The 19,593-nt window shown below is 38.5% G+C and overlaps 1 protein-coding gene across 1 annotated transcript in view; it reads left to right on the forward strand.

The window, feature by feature from the left end:
* Window positions 1–19,593, forward strand: part of VAV3 (vav guanine nucleotide exchange factor 3) — a 180,496-nt gene that overhangs the window by 25,417 nt on the left and 135,486 nt on the right. Inside the window, exon 2 of the mRNA XM_067300822.1 lies at window positions 9,363–9,479. Coding sequence (XP_067156923.1) covers window positions 9,363–9,479 — 117 coding nt within the window. The remainder of the gene's footprint in view (window positions 1–9,362; window positions 9,480–19,593) is intronic.

Raw genomic sequence — 19,593 nt, forward strand, 5'->3', positions numbered from 1 at the left:
GAAACAGCATTTTAGCGTGCCAGGCTAACAATGTAAGTGTAGCTGTTCTCTTCAGTGGCAGTGTGTAGCTCTGTACTGCACACTGTAGCTGTTAGCTTCTTGATGGTTTGAGTGTGGAACACTTTGAATGCTAATTTGTTTGAGATTTTTTTCCAATTATTTTGCAGTTTAAGTACATCGGGTCGGCTTTAGGGTTTTTCCCCGTGTAAGTTTAAATACATCAGGTAGGTGGAGGTTTTGAGGTTCTTTCACCTCTAAGATACTTTCATGCAACTGCGAATTTTTCGTCAACTGAATTGGAATGTGAGTGATTAGAAACCCTATGGTAGGATCAGTGAAAATACATCCTGGCAGCATATCAATGCCCTTTATAGATATGCCTCTTACAGGAGAGTTTTCTTTGTCACAGTTGTAAATACCCTAGATCAGTGGACAGTGACCACTATCTCAGTTTAAATGGCAGTTTCATAAATATTTTTAACTGAAGCATTTTAACACCAAAATTTTAACGTCTGTCTTTTGTGCTAGGCTTTTATTTCAAATCTTTTCATAATTTGATCATCAGAGTCACGTCTCTCTTACTTCAGTGGTCCTTCCTATTGGACTTATTCTCTATTGGACTATTTTTTTTAACCTTCATTTTACTGTGCATCTTTCTTTTCCTTTCCTGTAGTCCTCTTTTCTTTTACTTGCCGCTGTCATCCTGCTGTTCTTCTTCTCTTCAGTCCTGTTTTCTGTGTTCCCTTTTTCTGTCATCTTTTCGTATTTGTTTGTAAGACACTGAGATCCTTAGTGGAAGACGTTTCAGAGATGCAACTTCAGGACGTAAGGCAGATAGGACTGGCCGTTTGAAAAGGTAACTAAGCACAGGCCCCCCCTCGCTAATCCATGTGTGCTTTGCATGCTTAATACAGCGTTCAAGTTGCTGTTCTTCTGGATGCGATACTGCAGAGTAGCCCTGCCAAGGCTTGCCAGCCTGGGAGCAAAGGGCTCCCCGGGAATTGCCCTTGGCAGCAGGAGGCCGTCCTGAGCTCCCACCCTGCCTGCTGCCAGTCGCACTTGTAGCTTACAGGATTCTTGTAGCTGAGGCTCTGTGGTTTAAAATTCCCCTCTGTGTAGTGATGGCATGCTTTCCCCAAGCTCTGTCTTTTACTTCTTACTGAAGAAGCTTCCTTGCTTCTTCAGACAGTCCGGTGACTCCTGTTGTGGTGCACACGGTAGGACATGGAAGCTGTTGTTTGCTGAATGCATTTGGGAGTCATTGACTAGAAGTTGCTAATTTTGTGGTTTGTAGGAGTATCTGGCTTAAGGAACCCAGAGAACTTAAATGCTGCTTTGCCCTCACTTGCTTCACCTGTGCTACAGTGCCAGCGTAGCCAAGGAGAGAGTCGGGAGCGCAGGACAAGTCCTGAAGTTTTCTTCTGCCCTCTGTTCACCCCATATAATACTAACTGAAGCTGAGCATCCTTTATGCTTCCTCTTCTTTTTCTTTAAGTTTCAATTTCCATTTTCTTTCTCTGAAGTGTAGAGAAGAGCAATGTACATAAACAAAACTCCATACCCAAGCCAAAATGTGAAAGACACAATTGACTAGTAGTCAGTTAGGAATTTTAAGAAGAGCTTTGTCATAAATATTTAATTACTACATTAACTGAGCAAATAAAGAACATTCTATTAATATTCATAGTGTGTTAGCAAAGGAGTTTAATGTTTCATAATCTGTAGAGCATCCTAGCGTCATATAGGCCTTCAAAGAATGCCCACATCCAATAAGCTAATAGTAAACTACAGACCTCCCTAGCTATTCTATATGTAGGACTTCACATTAGAGCATCCTCTTTGAATTAAGGAGTGTCCGTTGCTGTTCTCTGCATAGCATGTTTCTGAGCAAAATTCTTTACACTTAGGTAGTAGTAACAATCTTGCATGTTTTGTTATCCCCAAGTGTTTCACTTCTGAAGTGACTATACAAAGAGCTACTGATAATGAGCCAGCCTCTTGCAGAGCTCAGCGTGTAGTCTCTTGAGTTTTTATTAATGCATCAGCTTTGTTACAGGAATAAAAATATTTCCAGATAGTCCTTTTGGAGAGCAAAGGCTGGGAGGTATTTAATATTTGGCTTGTTTGCTCCTGCTTACAGCTTTAAAAAATATTGATTATCCAAACGATGGAGATGGTTTTACAGAACAAGAAGTCAGATGCAGAGCGCAGGACTGAATTCCTTTGGTGCAAGTTACGTGTACTTCCTGTGTGTGTGTGTGTGTGTGGTTTTTTGTTTTTTAAATGTTGTTTGCAAATTAATATTTTATCCAAGAGTCAGAAAAAGAATAATGCTCACTCATGGTATTGTGACAAAAAGAAAAAAAAAATCTCTGAAAACAACTATACAGCTTTCATTTGCTTACTGAAAATAGGCACACTCATTTCAGAGACTTGGTCCTCCTGGCCGTTTTGCGTTCCCTGCTGTTAGCAAGCCTCTAGACTTAAAGATTTTCAGGAGAAAAGTGGCACACACAGAAACAGTAGAGAAGTTAAACCTCCTTTCTTGACTGTGATACTGCTCTTTTTCCTCTTGCTGGCTCAGGAAAAGACATTAATAGATGTTGAATTAAGACTTCATCAGTGGGTCCCTACTCCATTCACTTAGAGTCCTTACAGCTATTTTTACTGAGTGTAGTGATAATTACTGCTGTTGGCAGAGCAGAACTAATCTAATCTGTTTTGGCTGCTGAAATCTGTGAAGGAGCCAGGAATGATGTCTGGGTTGAATTGTTAACCCTGAACGTACAGTTTTGTCAGTACCACAGTGGGCTACTGCTTTGTCTGAGTACTGAGTAATCTTATGTTAATGAACATATAGGGACTCAAAAAAAAAAAAAGGGGGGGGGGCAGCTAATAGAAGCGTAACATGCTCCTGTTTTGGTGACCCTGCTTTGGGGATTGGTCTGTCAAAGAGGGCATGTGTCAGGGTACTGTCCAGCCTCATTTTACAAAAGATGAGCCCTTGATATAAGAAGAGCTGTTTCTGCAGGCACCTAATTTTCTTCTTTTATTGGATATGGCTGAATGAATTTGAAGGATGCTAGATATGTCCTTTACACACGCAGTATATAGATGCTGATGAAAATCTTGACTCTGTACCTCCTAGTTGTTTTTGCTGCTTTTTTTTTAAATAGTCTGTGTGTGTATACACACACGTGTATATATAGTGTGCATATATACATGCGCACACACACGTGTGTATATTCATGGTATTCTTTTGGTCTTGCTGCTGGGTGGCTTCGCTATGGTTCTTCCCCCCCCCCCCCCGCCTTCCTCTTTTTCTTCTTTTTGGTTTTGTTTTTGAATCAGCACAGCATCTTGGCTCTGTGGACGGAAGAGGTGATGGTGCTATTTGGTGACAGTAGGGAGTGTACAGCTTCCTGGATTGTAGTCTTACATTTGGATTTAGTAGGATTAAAACAGCATTAGTATGGATTTTGTTACTTCTATCAACATAGTTGTTACAACAAATACTAAAACAAATTGCAAGAGCTTTGATAGAGAAAAATATGAAAGCCTCAGGGCAATCAGCAACATGTCTGAAGGAAACATTTGAGGAAACAAGTTCTTTCGTTTGTGTTTTCTTGCACTGAAACAACTTGCACATCCCAGTCTCTGTGACAGAACGTAGGAAAGCAATTCTTCCACTTAAATTCCTCCAGTGTGGCAATTTTCACATTTCTCCTATTTCTCAAGAGATACAACTGCATCATTTTCTTTTCATGTATATTTTCAGCCACAAAATGGAAATCAAAATGAGATCCTTCCAGCTAATCTGTTCTCATCAACATCTCCGAAATGGCCAGAAAAGACGAGACAGCCTACGTTTTGCAGCAAGTGCTGAGGTCTAGGAAGAGCATGAGAATGTTATGGCAATGATTTCTTCCTCCTCTATTCTTCTGCCTTATATTTTTGTTTAACTCTGCTTTTCTGAGGCTGTAAATGAGGATTGATAGAAAAATCTCTCATCATCTTCACAAGTCTGAGTGCCTCCCTGCACAGTGACTGTGCCTTCTGAGATGCGTGAATTGAAGCCAACTTTGCTCATCTGATTACTTCCCTTTTATACAGTTGTTTTGGGTGTCTGGCCTTTCCTCAACTATTTTTGTCATAAAATGCTTGCCTTGACATGATTAAAACCCCACCATTGTTTGGGTGTGCCTGTAAGGCTATTTAAAGACTAGGCAAAGGTGAATCGCTGCAGCTGTGTAGCTTATAAAATAGGGCCCTTTAAGAGGAGGAATGGGAGGGGGAGGACTCTGGACTTTCCCTGGTTGCCAGGCATTATTTCTCTCATAGGAAACAAGGTTGATCTAGAGGACAATTAGTTAAGCAAAATTCTTCTTTTTCTGTGCTTTTACTCTTTTGTCGAAGCTTCTAGATGATGGTCACCAAGTGCCTGGCCGGAGCTGCGGGGCAGCTGTATTTGGAACCTGTTAAGGGAACATGCCAAGTGTGGGAAGGGCGGTGAAGAGGGGACAGGCGTACAGTGGCTACGCAAGTAAATTGCAGTGCAATTGATAGGCCTTAAGAGTTAGTGGAACACTACTTTGCAAATTTAATTTCAAAAAGAGAAACAGCCCCCCCCCCCAACTTCCCTGGCATAAAGTAACACAGTAATCTGCTTTGTATTTGATGTCCCTTCATAGTCTAGCATCTATTTAGACCATCTCAGATGCTCAGACTTCAGTATGTTCTGTGCTCAGTGTTTGTTCCTGATTTATACTAAATAGTATATGAACGCCTGTTGAACCAGGTATAAATGTAAGGAAATTTCTGGCTACCCAGGCTTTCCTCCTTGCTCGTGACTGAATTGCCGTAATAAAAAAGGAATGGAAGTTGAAATAAATACAAATTGTTGTTCTTCAACCAACTTAGTAATTAAAAAAAATGAATTGTTGAAAGTGTGGTTAGAAGTCTGTCTTTCCTAAATACTTGTTCTTTCTTGACATTTTGGTTTTCACTCACCTACTGACTGGTATTGCTCTGTTGGAATTGCAAGAAAACGTCTAAGGGCAGAATTTGATCTTCAGAGGTCTCTGCGTTGGTCTCTGAACACCCTTAGGATTTCCTCTAATAATAAAAGTATATCCACATACTGAATATGGTCTGTAGCAAACAGGTCTTTATTCCATTAAAGTAAATTAAAGTAAATTAAATTCCATTAAAGTAAATCAGTGCTAAAGTAAATTTTCTGAGATATACCTATAAGATTATATAAATAGAGGAAAAATGAAATGGATTTTTTTTTTCTTTTCATTTCATCTTTCCAGCCAAGCCTCTAATGAAGTGAGAAATTCCTCTTCCCTGTGGGCAGCTCTAGGCTCCTGCCTATGCTTCTTTGTCTAATTAGTGGTTTCTATTCAGTAGCTTTTGTAAAATATTTCTATACATTTCTGTCAGCACACATAGCTGTGCTGAATAAGCTTCAAATGCTGCTTTTTGTGTGAAGTGGCAAACATTACAGCTAGAAAACAGCATGCTTTTTCCTATAGAACTTAGTATAATTTGGGTTGCTTACCCTCTTCCGCTTTGGTACTGTATGTGTCAGAACATAACAATTATATCAACTATACCTGCTTTTTTAGGTGGTAGATGTGTTTTTGCGAACTTTTGCTCTTAAATTCAATAAATGTCTTTTTAAAGCCTTTTTTTGAAATTAAATTCAATGCAGAACGGACCAGAGGCCACTAAAACTATAGTCTGTTCTGTAAAAACAAATGGTTTGTTGTAAGAGTTGCAACGTTTCAGCAGCCCTGACAAGGCTGTGCATCGTCTGTCTGCAGCAGTGCCGCTCCTCGCGTTGTGGAACCGCAGGGGCGTTAGGGGTGCCTGAGCAACGCGAGGAGGCTGTCTTTATAATCCCCAGCTGCTAATATGAAAATGGAACAAACTCATTCAGAAACAAATACTACTTTTGCATTAAAATATCTACAGCATACCTTTTGGTAATGTACTTATTCAGTGCAATTATCGGCCAAACCCTTAATGGGAATGGATTCTGTTAACAGGCTAATGATGGTGATTTTTCTGTCCTGCAGAGCTCCATTGGAGACTTCATAGGAGAAGTGTCATTGCAGTTGAAATGCTGGTACGAGTCCTTCTCCTTGCTATGTCTTTTGAAGTCAATATAGCATGAATATAACTGACAGATCCTTCAATAAACAGCTTTGCAGACCTTTTATATTTGAGATGCTGTCACAGGAGCAGCTAGCAAGTCATTGGCATGTTAGAAATTGGTTAATTTGACTAAAATACTTTTTGATCAAAATACTATTTTATTATTTATTTCTCTAGCTGTACTGCTGGTGAGGTATTCCTGTGAAGTAGTCCACAGTGAACAATTCTTTACAGAAACATCCATATCTGCATGGGAAGTAGTGGAGACGGGTGAAGATATCCTCATTTTTCCAAATGCTTTCAGGGTCCTGAACATCCCTGCTGGATTGTAGTTTTGATGGTCTGCCTCTGAGTGCTTGGTGAGCTCTCTTCTCATGATATAGCGGGAGAAGAGCCAGACAGAAGCTTTTTTTTTTTTTTTTTTTTTTTTCATTAGTGTAAGGTTTTCCAAACTTATGGTTCATGCCACTGTACTACAGTATTTTTACTCATCCACATACTAAGAATTCTGGACTGCTGTCCTGAAACATAACAGTGTAATAAAAAAGGAGGAGAGAGGCGGTAATGTTTTCAAAGGGATGTTTTTAATTTGTGTTTTTTAATAAAGAGAAACTAGTTCTTGTTCTGAAAGTGAACATTTCTTGTGGCTTTTGGAGATCAGACCAGAGGAGAGATGTCCGGCTCTCATTGTGTCCGTAAGAGAACTGGGTACCCAACAGCTCTTTGTTCCTTTAATGATCTCCCCTGTGGTGCACCGGAGTAGAATGCGTTTTCTTTGGAAAATGAAACATAATAGTGTAATAGGATTCCAAATATTCTGAGGACAAAACTTACCAGTGTCAGGCTGGAGACCAATGCCACCTTCTCCTTATTGCCAGTGTGGAGGATTGTCTTCTGTAGAACTTCCTGGATTTTAGATGTATGCCCTTCTTAAATTTGGAGGTTTATTCTTCTAATTTGTACTTCTTCATACAATTAGCATAGCGGTAAAAATCTTTTTTTTCCTGAAGAGAATAATTTCTCTAGATGATTGCAATAGAAAGCTTTGGAAATCTCTCCGCAAGTTTTCTGGATAATATATCTGTTAACTTTTCCAGAGTATGACAAGTAGCATTTCAAGCTCTTTTTAAAGAGTTTCCTCATATGTTTTATTGAAAAATGAGTGAATATAAATGTGGACATGGTTTTAGTAGTCTCACAGCTGCATCCAGGCAGCTACTGTGGTTAGCGTAATAGTTCAAAAATAAGCCTTTTAATCCATTTTACAAGAGAGAATTGATGGTTACCACATAATTAGGTGCCCAAATAAACTCACTAAGCATGTTTTCTACTAACAGGGGGATTAGACTGTATTGTCAGGGGGCCTGTTATATTAAAGGCACCATTTGGCGTACTCTTAATTCATGATGTGGTCCTGTCTCAGGTGCGGGTGAATTTGACAAATGCCTAATCTGTGGTTTCAAGATTCTACAAGAAATGCAATTGTGTTATATGCTGTGTTGTTACTGAAGGATTTAATTATGTGGTTATTGAATATTAGATTATATCGAGTCTTTTTTAGCATATGCTACATTATGTGCTCCTTACCACTTACTTGAATTAGTGAGTATTTAAAAAAGGGGGAATGAGAATCCTCTTTGGTCTTTCTGTTAGACTATTCCTAAGAATTTAATTTATTGCTTACTGTATAGGTTCCCTTAAAATAGGATGAAAGCCAGTGGACTTGGTCTGAGACTTGTGCTTTTCACAGCTCCTTTCCTGGGAGCTTTGGCTGGTGCAGTGGTCGCTTTTGGGATGCGTTCTGATGAGTGTTTCAGCTCTTGTCTTATCTTGTGTCCCACAACCAACGGAGTTGTCTTCTCTTTAAGCTTATGCTGCTGAGTCAGTGCTTGTACATTGCAACTTTATTATATCTTTGTAAGATATTAAGTCAGGCTGTCTGAATTGGTATTTTATTGTCTTGTGCTGAAGATAAAGCAGTGGCAAACCTGTCTGAGTGAGCAGTTTGGTTATTAATTCTGCACTGAATACGAGTATGGCTGTGACGCTTCTGTCTGAATTTCAAGCGTTGCTTTTATATATACATAACCAAGTTGGAACATGTAGCAGTGCTATAATCCATACTAATGTAAACAGTCCGTGTTCTTAGGAATCAAATATAACATGGAGACCTTCAGGAACTCAGTTTTAATCTTGAGTTGCTGTTTCAGTACTTTTTTGAGAGCATATTCAAAGCAGACTGCTGTGTCATTTAAAATATTATTGTTCATAAATAGTGTATTTTGCATTGTATTTCATAGTGGATTGTAAGACTATACAAAGAAGTCTATATGGAGTTAATGTCCTCATACAGTATTAGCATTCAAGAAATGATACCAATATTGCACGTTTTAGCTATGCCTCTTTATTTAGTGCAATACTGTCAATAGTTATTGTCTCGTACTGGTAAGGCCCTTCAAAAGAAATCTAGGGAAAATGCATCAAAAGGCTTGCTTATAAGACGAGAGCAATGTGGCTGAAGCTTTATTCCTTTCCAGACTCCGATGATCACTGATGTGTGTAGATGAGTTCAAAGGCAATAGTCTCTGATTCAGTACAGAAATCAAGGTGGTTTGACAAAGTTAATTCTCTGCTAGGTAAATTGTAAGCTACTACTCAACCGCAAATTTCATGCCCTCCCATGGTCCGTACTGAGAATACGTATTCACAGTGTCTTCAGTTTGTTAACATAGTGCATTTATGCTCATTAAATGTTCAAACTAGACTTCTGTTTCTTAAAAAATGAAAATACTTGGTGTATATGCAGAATAGCTTTTTCATATTAGTACAACTTTATTGTGGTAACTTTATTTGAACATCTGAAATGTTTGTTTTGTTCTATACTCTGCTGTGTGAATAGAACTGAAAAGTAAGTCTGTATTTAAACTATTTTATATCTGGTAGTATCTTGTCTTTTCTCTTTGGTTACTTAAGAAGAGAGAAATTCTGCTCACAAAATGTCTGTACTCAGAATTTGACCAGCACTTCTGAGGCTGAAGGGAATTCTTATGACTGAATTGTAACTAGCTGAAAATCATAACGTAATGGAATTGCTGTTATAATATGTGCAACTTAATTGGTAATTTTTGTAATGCATTAGTGAGCATGTAAGCTGCTGATTGACATGCCTTATGCTTAATTTTTTTTTTTCTTTCTCCTAGTTTCTTTGCTTGAAGAATATAAGAACTTTTCTTTCGGCATGTTGTGAAATATTTGGGATGAAGAAAAGTGAACTTTTTGAAGCATTTGATTTGTTTGATGTGAGAGATTTTGGAAAGGTAAGGATCCTCTTAATTATGTCCTGAGTAACACGTGTTCTGCTGCTTGAGGATGGAAGGCTTTCATTATAGATGTGGTGTAGGTTATGACTAATGGGTGAGTACTCATTTAAAAAAAAAAAAAACAATGAGGAAGAATTAAGGAAGATGAGCTGGACTGAAATTGAAGGGCCTAGTGAAGGGCAGAGAAAAATCACTGAAAGGAGAGTTTTGAAGATGTGAAAATGAAAGAAGGATAGATGAATTAAATATGGGGTTGAAAGGTGATGAGTTAAAGGTACATTAAATGTATGAAGATGGCAAAATGGAGGTGAGTACTGCCTGGAGAAGTCTTTTGATAGAGATAGTGTGGAAACAGAAACCCTGGACCTTTTCAGTGCAAGACCGCATGGCGCATAACACGTTTCTTTTGTCTCAGACGCTCTAAAATTTGTCCACTCATCTGCCAATGTTTGTTATTTTTGCAAGTTATTTTTTAAATCCCTTGGTGGTTCTAACCTGCTGTAAAGCACAGACACAGCCATGGTTGGTTAATACGACTGTTCTAATTTACAAAGCCTAAAATACATGCTTCTGTAAACCTATGATTAGTTACTCTGTACGTAAAAGCTTTTTCCAGTGTATTGTTCACAGCCTCCTACATACTTGTTTGATCTGTCACTGCTAGCATATGTTCAGTTCAACTTCAGTTTCTGTTTTTGAGTCATAGGGTGTCATTAGAGTAAATCTTACAGAAAAGGGCCTAAAAATTGCCTAAAGACCAGTAGTGTCAAAAATATTCTATATTTGAATAAACAACTATTTCAAGCATTATTTTCCTTTTAAGGGCTCATACTTTCACTAACTAATTTTTGTGCTGCCCTTTATAAGTAGATATGGAGGCCAAAACGATGCAAGAGTGCAAGCCTGAATCAGGGCTGCAGTATGGCTGTTTGAAATGGCTCACTGAATTCTTTTAACCAAAATATTTAACTAAATCCTTTGCTTATAAAGATAGCTAGACCTGGTAATTCCTTTTGTCCTCATAAATTATAGTTAAGAAAAAGTGTTTTAGTAAAATACATTCAGTTTTTTTGTTACAAATTTACTATATTGCTTATCAAAATGTGTTAGATTAGTTTTCCTTTTGATTGTGCAGCAGCAGAAATTAAAATTCTTTTTGATAAATAAAAGATACTAGCAATGTCCTTATTGAGGTATTTAGTAAGTCAGGTATCTGTTTGCATCAAAACTTTGATACTTATGCCTAATGCACAGAAATCTTTTTCTATTGCAGTTTCTAATTAATTGCTGAGAGTTCCTCTGTTTCATGTTTAGTGCCACTTGAACGTAAGAGGCCTGTTTTTTAATAGTGTAGTTTTGAAGAAATATTTTTGCAATGCAAACTATTAGTGCTGCATAATTGAATCCTCAGAGAAAAAGTTCTGAATTAGGGCTGAATTTAGCCCGACATGTATGTTTCTGACACTTTTTAAGTTGTCATTTTAAACAAATTTATTTTAGAACACAATTTTGTTTAAATAGAATAATACATTGGCAGAAATACTGTATCTTCCATCCAGATATTTATCATTCTATTGCTCTTCCCAAGGTAAAATTGGATCCAAAGGCATACAGTTCTCACCATGTGTATTGCCACAGTATAGCTCTCAGACTTGGTATCCCTGGAACTTGTTATTTTGGCCTTAGCGATGGCTATAGCGGTTGCATATAAGCAATGGTTTCTATGGTCTTGGCCTGTTTATGACTCAGATGTTGGTCTTGGTCACCGTTCTTGGAAAGCCACCACGTAAAAACGCAGCGACAGATTTGCAAGACGCTGGCGCGTAGGGGTGTTTAATGAGACCAGCTCTGTGCGCGGTAGCAGCTGGCTGTGCAGAGGGGGGGATGCTAAAGTGAACAAGCGGTGCAATCCTGGCAGTAGCTGGGTTGGGCACACTTTTAGGTGCGTAATCGCTCTGCTCTTCAGCTGTTTCCATTGCATGCTTGCATGAACACGAGCGGAGGTTGCCATACGCTCTCTGTTGATAGTCTGACGTGCGTTTTTACCAGGCTCTGCAAACGCTGGGCATATAGTCAGCTTCCTAAAGGAGCTGCTGAACTTGAGGCTATTAGGAAAGCAGAGAGAAAAAATGCATGCTGTATAGCGTCTAAGCTATAAAATGTATAGCTAGTGTGCTGAGTTATTTCTGTGGCTTAACAATGTCATGTTTGTACAGTGAGCTGAGAAGATTTGTAAAGCCTCATGGGGTTTCAGTTCCCAATCTCATACAGCACGTGTTACTCTGGAAATTCTGAGTGTTAGTAGCCATGGCAGGAATAAGAAAGCTTTGCTTTTTTCATGTTGTTTTTTCTGCTGCTCAACTTTCCCATTAATTGTTTCTTTTTTCCTATGAATAACAAATTGAATTAATTCACCAGCCTTCACTCTTGTGCAATCCTTCTTGAATTGGAGTTGTACATATGCAAAAGGCCAAAAATGTAGTGCTTCAGATTTTTCTGCTACTGTAACCAAGGCATTCTGCTATTTCCAAAATTAATTCTTTGAATTATTCTCCCTAAATATGCACAAAATATGAACTATGTTAAACACATCCACCAAGAGTGAGAGGGGTTCAGCGCTTTTTAAGCTTCAGTTGAAATGATAAAATAGATTATTGGACTTGTAATCTTATGATAGAATATTTTGCTTTATAGACATTTTCATGACTATTCAAGCACACTAATGGAGGAAAGGGGAGAATCATGTCAAACATGAATGAACAATATGCTTTTAAGAAAATAAAAGGAAGAAACAGATGGGGAGACCTGGTGGTGGAAACTGTCAAAGTTTTTGAAATACTTCAGTTTTTTTCAATGTTTTAAGATAATGGCAGCGAAACTCTGCCTATCGTAGTGGTAGCTGCACTTTCCCAATATAGTCATAGATCTTTTAGGAGCCCTGTGAAATATTTGTTACAGAACGTTTGTTGTAATGGTGAAACTGGCTTTTAATAGCTAGGGGTAAATGAATGATGTTTTCAGGTATTTTGACATAGCATATGAACATTTGGCTTGAACTTTATGCTCTACTTTGCAGAGACTCTTTGATCTCTTAGTGATCAGAGTAAAAGAAGGGTGTACGCAGTATGGATGAAAATTAGAGGTGAAGCCGAAGTAGCAAGGTGTTAGAGTGTGAGGGGGAGGATAAGTAATGAAGTGGGAAGCAGATAACCCAATAAATACCAGAATCTGGATATCATCTCTTATAGGAGGGGGGTTTTCTCATATTTCAGATATGATGGCATGGATTTTTCTCTTTATTTTTAAGCTGACTGAGCTGGAAAAAAGAGGGGATATATTACACAGAAATCGGAAGGTTCCTGAAGTACATTTTCTAAAAACAAAAAGATATTTTTCCATGTTCTCCAGTATTCACCCGTTTCCACTCAGTCACCTTTCTTTCAGTAAATTTCATTGCTGTTGTGTTAAGTTCCTGATGGAGCACGAAACGCCTCCCACGCACACGGAGGTGCCAGACAGTGTTTTCATTCCAAATTCCACCGCGGAGAGTCATTTTTCACTAGCGCAGGGCTGCCGGGCTCTTCCTTTCTACCTGGGTGCCAGAATCAACAAATGCTGTCGGTACTTGTTCCTTCAGCTCCGCGTGTGCTGCGCCTTCCTGGAGCAGCAGTCTCCTCTGCTGCTTGGGGTGCCGCAAAAAGATTGGTGCTATCCCGATTCTCTGAAGGAAGTTTCAAAGGAATCTGGGATTAGCTCCGGCACCCTGTTGTGCCAATAGACACTCGCTGGCCTTGGAGCAATTTTTGAGGCGCTGTGGGTAAAAATGGTGTCCATATGTTGTCAGAAATGGAGTTTTGTTTACTCTGGTTTAAATATTCTAATTAACGTATGACTGAGCACAGGGCTGTTTTTCATGACATAACTCATCTAATATGAGCATAACTTTATTTTTTAACCTTTGTTGAATCACGTCAGTAAAGTCTAAATATACTTATTTTCAAAGTAGATTGAAAGACTGAAAGATTTCTAGACACCTGCAGTAGGTGTCTAGAAATGATACATAACATTTAATCATGATTAAAAAGGGGATCTGATATCAGCTGGTCCAACCAATATTGTTAGTACCTTATTGTTAAAAAGCATGTATAACAGATGTGTAATGCAATATCTAGTGTAGCCAATTCTCCAATGACACTTAAAAGGCTTGTTTATGTAAGAGTAAGAAACTGCTGTGAAAATATTGAATACATATCCTAAGGTCATGTAGTATGTGATCATTTTAGTCACTCTGTCAGTGCAAAGGAAATCCGGACTATGACACAGCACAAAGTCATGCTGAAGTTGAAGATCCTGGTGTGCTGAAATTCCCTCAAGGATGTTTAACAGATTCCAGGAACATCAGGCAGATGTGCATAAGAATCACACGTCAAAATCAACATAGCTAAGAACAACGGTTACTATTAAAAATGTTATAGACCTATCCAGGAGGAGAGAGGAGAAAAAACATTTAGAAAATCTTCCTGAGAGATTTGAGATTAACCTCACTTGTATCCTGTTTTATTTGGTGAATTTAAACAGCAAGGTACTGGAGCAGAATTTGAGCACTTTAACTAATAAAGTCATATTAGAACTGCAGAACCTTGGGGAGCATGACATTATATTGCATTTTTGTAAAAGCTTTGAAACATGGAATGGGGAAAAAAGAGAAGAGCTGTTTTAATTAAAAAAAAAAAAAAAAAAAAAAAGACAGCCATTAAACTGGGTTTTGTATCCTCACTCTCTGGGCTGTTTTAATGGTAAAGTTTTGGGGGGGAGGGGAGTAGCATGCTCAAGAAAGCAGCCATGCAATTGCTTTCAGGAGTTTTAGTGTTTTCAAGTGCTCCAGTGAGATGAGCGGATGCAGGATGAGGGACGCTTGATGACCACCTCCAAGCTGTCCTTGTGGATGCGAGAGAAAGAAGAAATAGGAGAAAATATGGAGGAGTCTTGGCTTTTTTCTCTGAAATGCGTTGCACAAAATGAGTAAGAAAATACTAATTGTTTTGCAAAACTGCTGAAATGCTTGGCATGTGCGGAAGATCCTTCTTTGTGTTAGGTATTATTCCTGTTTGTGCAGAGTTATGTAAAGGTCAGGCACTCCATAGATTAGCCTCCATAAAAACCAATGATTTCCAGCCCCCAAAAACGTAAGTCATAGTTTTGGACAAAGTGAGAAGATTAGGAAACCAGTAGGATGAATAATGTTACATACGGCTCATCAGCCAGCTTTTTGAAAGGTCCTTGAAAAATATATAATACATTGCCATTGTGCGACAGTGAAACCATTACAAGCCCTGGATGTATTCAGTGTAATTTATTTGTGTAATTCAGTGTCTTTAATGATGACCAATGCAAGAGAAGTTATTAAAGAGCTTGTACAAATTGCTAGGCATTAACTTCAATACGCTAAAACCATTAGCATGGGCTTACAGCCTAAGTATATCTAAGAAGCCTGAATATTTCAGAATTAATGTGCTGAATGTTCTTGTGATAGCATAGCAGTGGTCTATCACCTTGCTGATCTTTCAAATGAGTCTTCATGAATTCCTTAAAAGTTTGTCATAACTTACTCAACTTATAATGTTTGCTTCCAGTTGATGAAAATGGTAATGATCTTTCTTTTTTTTACCGCAACACAAAGCATTCAACATACCACAAGTGTTTGATCATTAATGAAAAATTCTCATCCAGGGAGTGCTTGAGACTTCTTTTGGAAGTATCAGAAGACATTAACAGTGTGGGGTTTTTATTGTTGTTGTTCATTTTTTAAATAATGTAGATTTTGGTTCGGTTAGATTTCTTTTTTTTCCTTCAGTAAACATGACCAGGTTTGGAAAGTCAAGATTAATGAGAAACTGCTAATATGAAAGAGTAAAACTGAGTTTCTCAGCACACATTTCTCTGTTGCTACGGTGATCTTATCCAAATGTTGTGAGGATCTGATTCACATATCCTGGAGGCGTTGAATTTGTAGCATCGAATGCTGGTAGTATGGAATTGTCTTTGAGGTGAGAGAAGTATGGGGAGGAAGAGGAGAGGATAGCTGGATCTTGAGTAGGTTGAAGACTTGCGTCTTCTCACATATTTGCCTATGGAAATGTTTTTAAACCTTGTTTTTAAACTGATAATTCATTTCCTGCAATAATTGCAATACAGGCGTTTCAGTAACAAGTTGACAGTGAAGCCGACAATGAAACCCCACATTTACTGCCTTTAGGAATATTGATCAAACTACCAGAAAGGTAAACTATAAATAGAAATAGAAGAGAAGGCAAAGAAATGAGTGACGTACAGAACCTGTGAAGAGTTTTGTATGCATCATTTCTCTGTGCTAGCAAAATGTTCACCCTCTATGAAGCATGGGAAGCCCTGTGGTGGGTGCATGGTGGTGGTGTTTTGTGTCCAGGCCTGGGATAACCAGCCTTCCAAGGAAAACAAGCAGGGAAGTTTTCTGTAAATACACTGGGGTAGAGGGGGGGAAAGAGGAAAAGTTGAAGTAAAATTTGTATAAGCTGTTCAATACTGTCTTGTGTTTTACAATGTTGTTGATTTGTAAGAAAATCCCTCTGCCATTTTGACCTAGATTTCCGGACTGCAGCCGAGGTTTCCTCTTTGTTCCTCTTGCTGCTCTGGGATTTTGAGATTCAATGACAGACATAAAAACTATTATGTCTCTAGAAACAAATAGGATGGAGGACTATCCCGCTAAACTGGGACAGTTGGTCACTCTACTATTTCCAGTTATGGCATGAATATCTGGCTTGATATCAGCCCAAAAAGCCTGTTGCAAACTGTGTTTGAATGTCAGATCATGTTGTTAAGACAGCAGGATTAATTTGCCACAGAATTTACCAAGGTTTGGCCCTTGATTTTTAGACCAATGCATTCCTTTTTTTGTCATCAGTGGTGCAAATTAAATATTCAAATTGGAGATTAAAGTAAGGGGCAGTTGTAGGCCTGAAGGTTTTACCATTATTACTTGCTTACTGATCCCCTGCCTCTCCCGGGCTGGGGTTGTTTGGTTTCTGGTGATGTTCCTCATGTCTGCTGGTAGGTGTTAGGCTCTGGGTCCGTAGGAATGGGTGGAAGGGGACAAATGGTCTCCGCAGCCTACCTGCCCACAGTCAAAACCCCACCACTGTCTCATGAGGGAAATACTGTTCCACTCGAGATTCCCAAATTTTCCTGCCTTACTCTGTAATTTTCAGCTAACTGCATTTATAGTTTAGGGACTGATGAAGGGGAGAAAGGGAACTTGCTGTCACTGGATGATCTCGACTCTGGTGAAGACCATCTGTCACATGTCAGCTTTCTATTTCCGTAGCCAGGAATTGGGTGAACACAGTGTTGTCACCAGCTTTGGCTTCCTAACCAATGTGGCATCGCATTGGTAGGGAAGACTCTATCTGACCCGTACATGTAGAAGCTTTCGGACTTACAGCTAAGTGACATTAACATTTGTGGCTACAACAATTAATATTTTTACAGTTAACACTTACTGCTACCCAACCTATCTAGGTGTTTTACTGTTTTAATTTCTTTTACTTCATGGCCTTCTCAGAACGGACTTTGTATTGTGAGAAAGGTACTGGAGTTTAGGGCTTGTTTATGAGGGTATGTTTTAAGGTGCTTTCCATTTCAGGTCTAAGTCTGTGTCCTTCATTTAGATAGTAATCTGCCATAACAGTACATTTTCACGTGGTTGGCTGCACATCCTTTTTAGATTGTGAGACAAGACTTGTGGCAGTGAAAGTCAGGTGTTGGTTCAGCCTTTCCTTTTTTTCCTTTCTATGTTTAGAATTTGTATTAATATTTCTGGGGAGAGAACTATGTGAGTGATTTGGATTACGTTTTCTGTCTGTCTGTAACAATAATATTGAAATCTAATGCTTTATTAAGCCAGTTAGTTGTTTTTTTTTTTCCCCCAAGGTTGAGTGGGTTTTTTGATCGCTTGGCTTTTTTTGCAGCTGGAGTAGTAAGCTGATATTGCTGTTAAATGGTGGTAAAAACTGAAGTGTCAGAATGTTTTTGGTTAGGGTATCTAAACATAAGCAGGTCAAGGACAATCTGTGGACTTGTCTGCTGTACTGAAATAGTAGTTTCTCCAGCTTTTTGGGTAATATGGGACGGCAGGCTGTACAAGGTGCTTTAGTGTTGATGCACACTAGCATGGTAAAAAATTGCCTGCTAATCTCATTGAAAAATACACATGCCACAACATTCCTTTGGGGTTAAGGAATGTAGCTTCATGTTTTGCTTGTCTGTTATGTTTACTGTAGCAGCATTCATACAACTTTTAATATGTGGCTTATCACTTCTCGTGTCTGTTAGGCCTTATGTTCCTTCCTGGTTTTACTCCTCTCTCTCTCTTGCTTTGTCTTCTGCTATGTATTTTCTAGCTTTGGATCTGTGAATCAACCTATCTGACGTATTTCAGATTTACTCATCTGCTTGAAAGTTTTACTAAAGTCTATGGAAGAGGATTTCAGAAGATCTTTAATTAAAAAAGTCCATCTCCAAATAAACTGTGTGATGTTGTGTACAGGATATAGTAAGATACTTATTCAAAAGTAATACTAAGCTAGGCACCCTTTTTAAAATGGGAAATGATTTTGTGTAGAATCTACCTAAGAAAGAGTTCTGTTTCTTCATGTTGCATCCTTGAAGAGTTTTGATTACAACAAACTCAGCTGAATTATTATGATATTGGTAAACTGTATTCTTCCTAATATGCGGTGGTGTTCCTCTGTGCCTTGCCTTTTGTCTGAGCAAGACAGCGAAAACGACACTCTGAAGTATCTAGAACACATTTTGCACTGTTACTTTCATTTCTCATTGTTGCCTACAGCTTAGCATTTTAACTGACTGTGTCTAGATAGAAATCAAAGATTATGGGGGAAAGAAGCAGAAACAACAACAACAAAGAAGGATATTCAGAAGTGGGCATCCTGAGATAGTTATCACTCCCTATATTGCTTGCCAAAATTTTGTTGTTGTGTGCATTAATGATAACAGCTGCAATTCAATAAACTTGATACATTATCTGTACATGCTTTTAAAATAATAAGGCTGGAGCCTTTCTTTGCTGTACTTTTGTATACAAAAGTTAGAGAAAGTGGAATTTTTTTCCTCCTCTTGTTTCTCCTTAGAAAGATTTGAAATAGCTGAACTTCTGTCTTACTGAAAAACATCCTAGCCTCTAGATTTATATGTCATGAGTTTAAATTGTTACTGAAAGGTATCTGTGCTAAATCTCCAGCAGAGACATTTGGGCCAAAGTCTACCTGAGAGGCAGAAATTGCAAGCTAGAGTGAAAGTGAAATGGTGGTGTAAACCACTTTTTGTGCAGTTTTGGGATTTCCTGTGAAGAGTTAGTCAAGCAACTGTAAGCATTCTCCAGCAATAGCTGCCAGTGACATCATGGGACGGAAACTGGGAGATGTTAGTATGTTGTAGGAAAGCATGGACCATGGTTTTTCTGCTTGGTCTGTAGAAACCCCCTCTTCTGTACAGTGCAAGGAAAGGGAAGAGCATAGATCAGTTGTTTTTAGTTGGTGGTTCCTATGTGTTTTTCATGTAAAGCAGAAGTGTATCGTAGTGAAAAGTCCTGAATAGTAATGTATATTTTCAGACAGAGTTTTCTGTTTGTTCATTTGTTTATAAATACTAAAAGTTCAGGTTTTGTTTAGCCTAGAGGATAGTCAGATTGGCTGGAGTTTCATTCACTGCTTTTTCTGCCCAATTTCCGTAGAAAGTGAAACCTGTAGTGAATGGTTTGCAGTGAGACACAACATCTGAGTATTTCATAAAAAGGAAATGGGTATGAGTTAATGAGAAATGTTTGTGAAATGTTTTAGAGGGCTTTTACTTAACCCGTTTGTGATGGAAAAGGTTAGAGAGGTGTTTGATCGTCAAGAACTGCATTCTGTTGTTTCCGATCCTGTCGCGCCTAGTTACTAGGTCATGAATACAGATACAACTATTGCATGCCTTTGAAAAGCATGGATACTTGAGAGAGTTTTGTGACATATTCTTCCTTTACCAAAGTGACATATTCAAATGTGTTTACATA

Source organism: Apteryx mantelli, chromosome 8 (assembly GCF_036417845.1).
Source record: "Apteryx mantelli isolate bAptMan1 chromosome 8, bAptMan1.hap1, whole genome shotgun sequence".
Lineage (NCBI taxonomy): Eukaryota > Metazoa > Chordata > Aves > Apterygiformes > Apterygidae > Apteryx > Apteryx mantelli.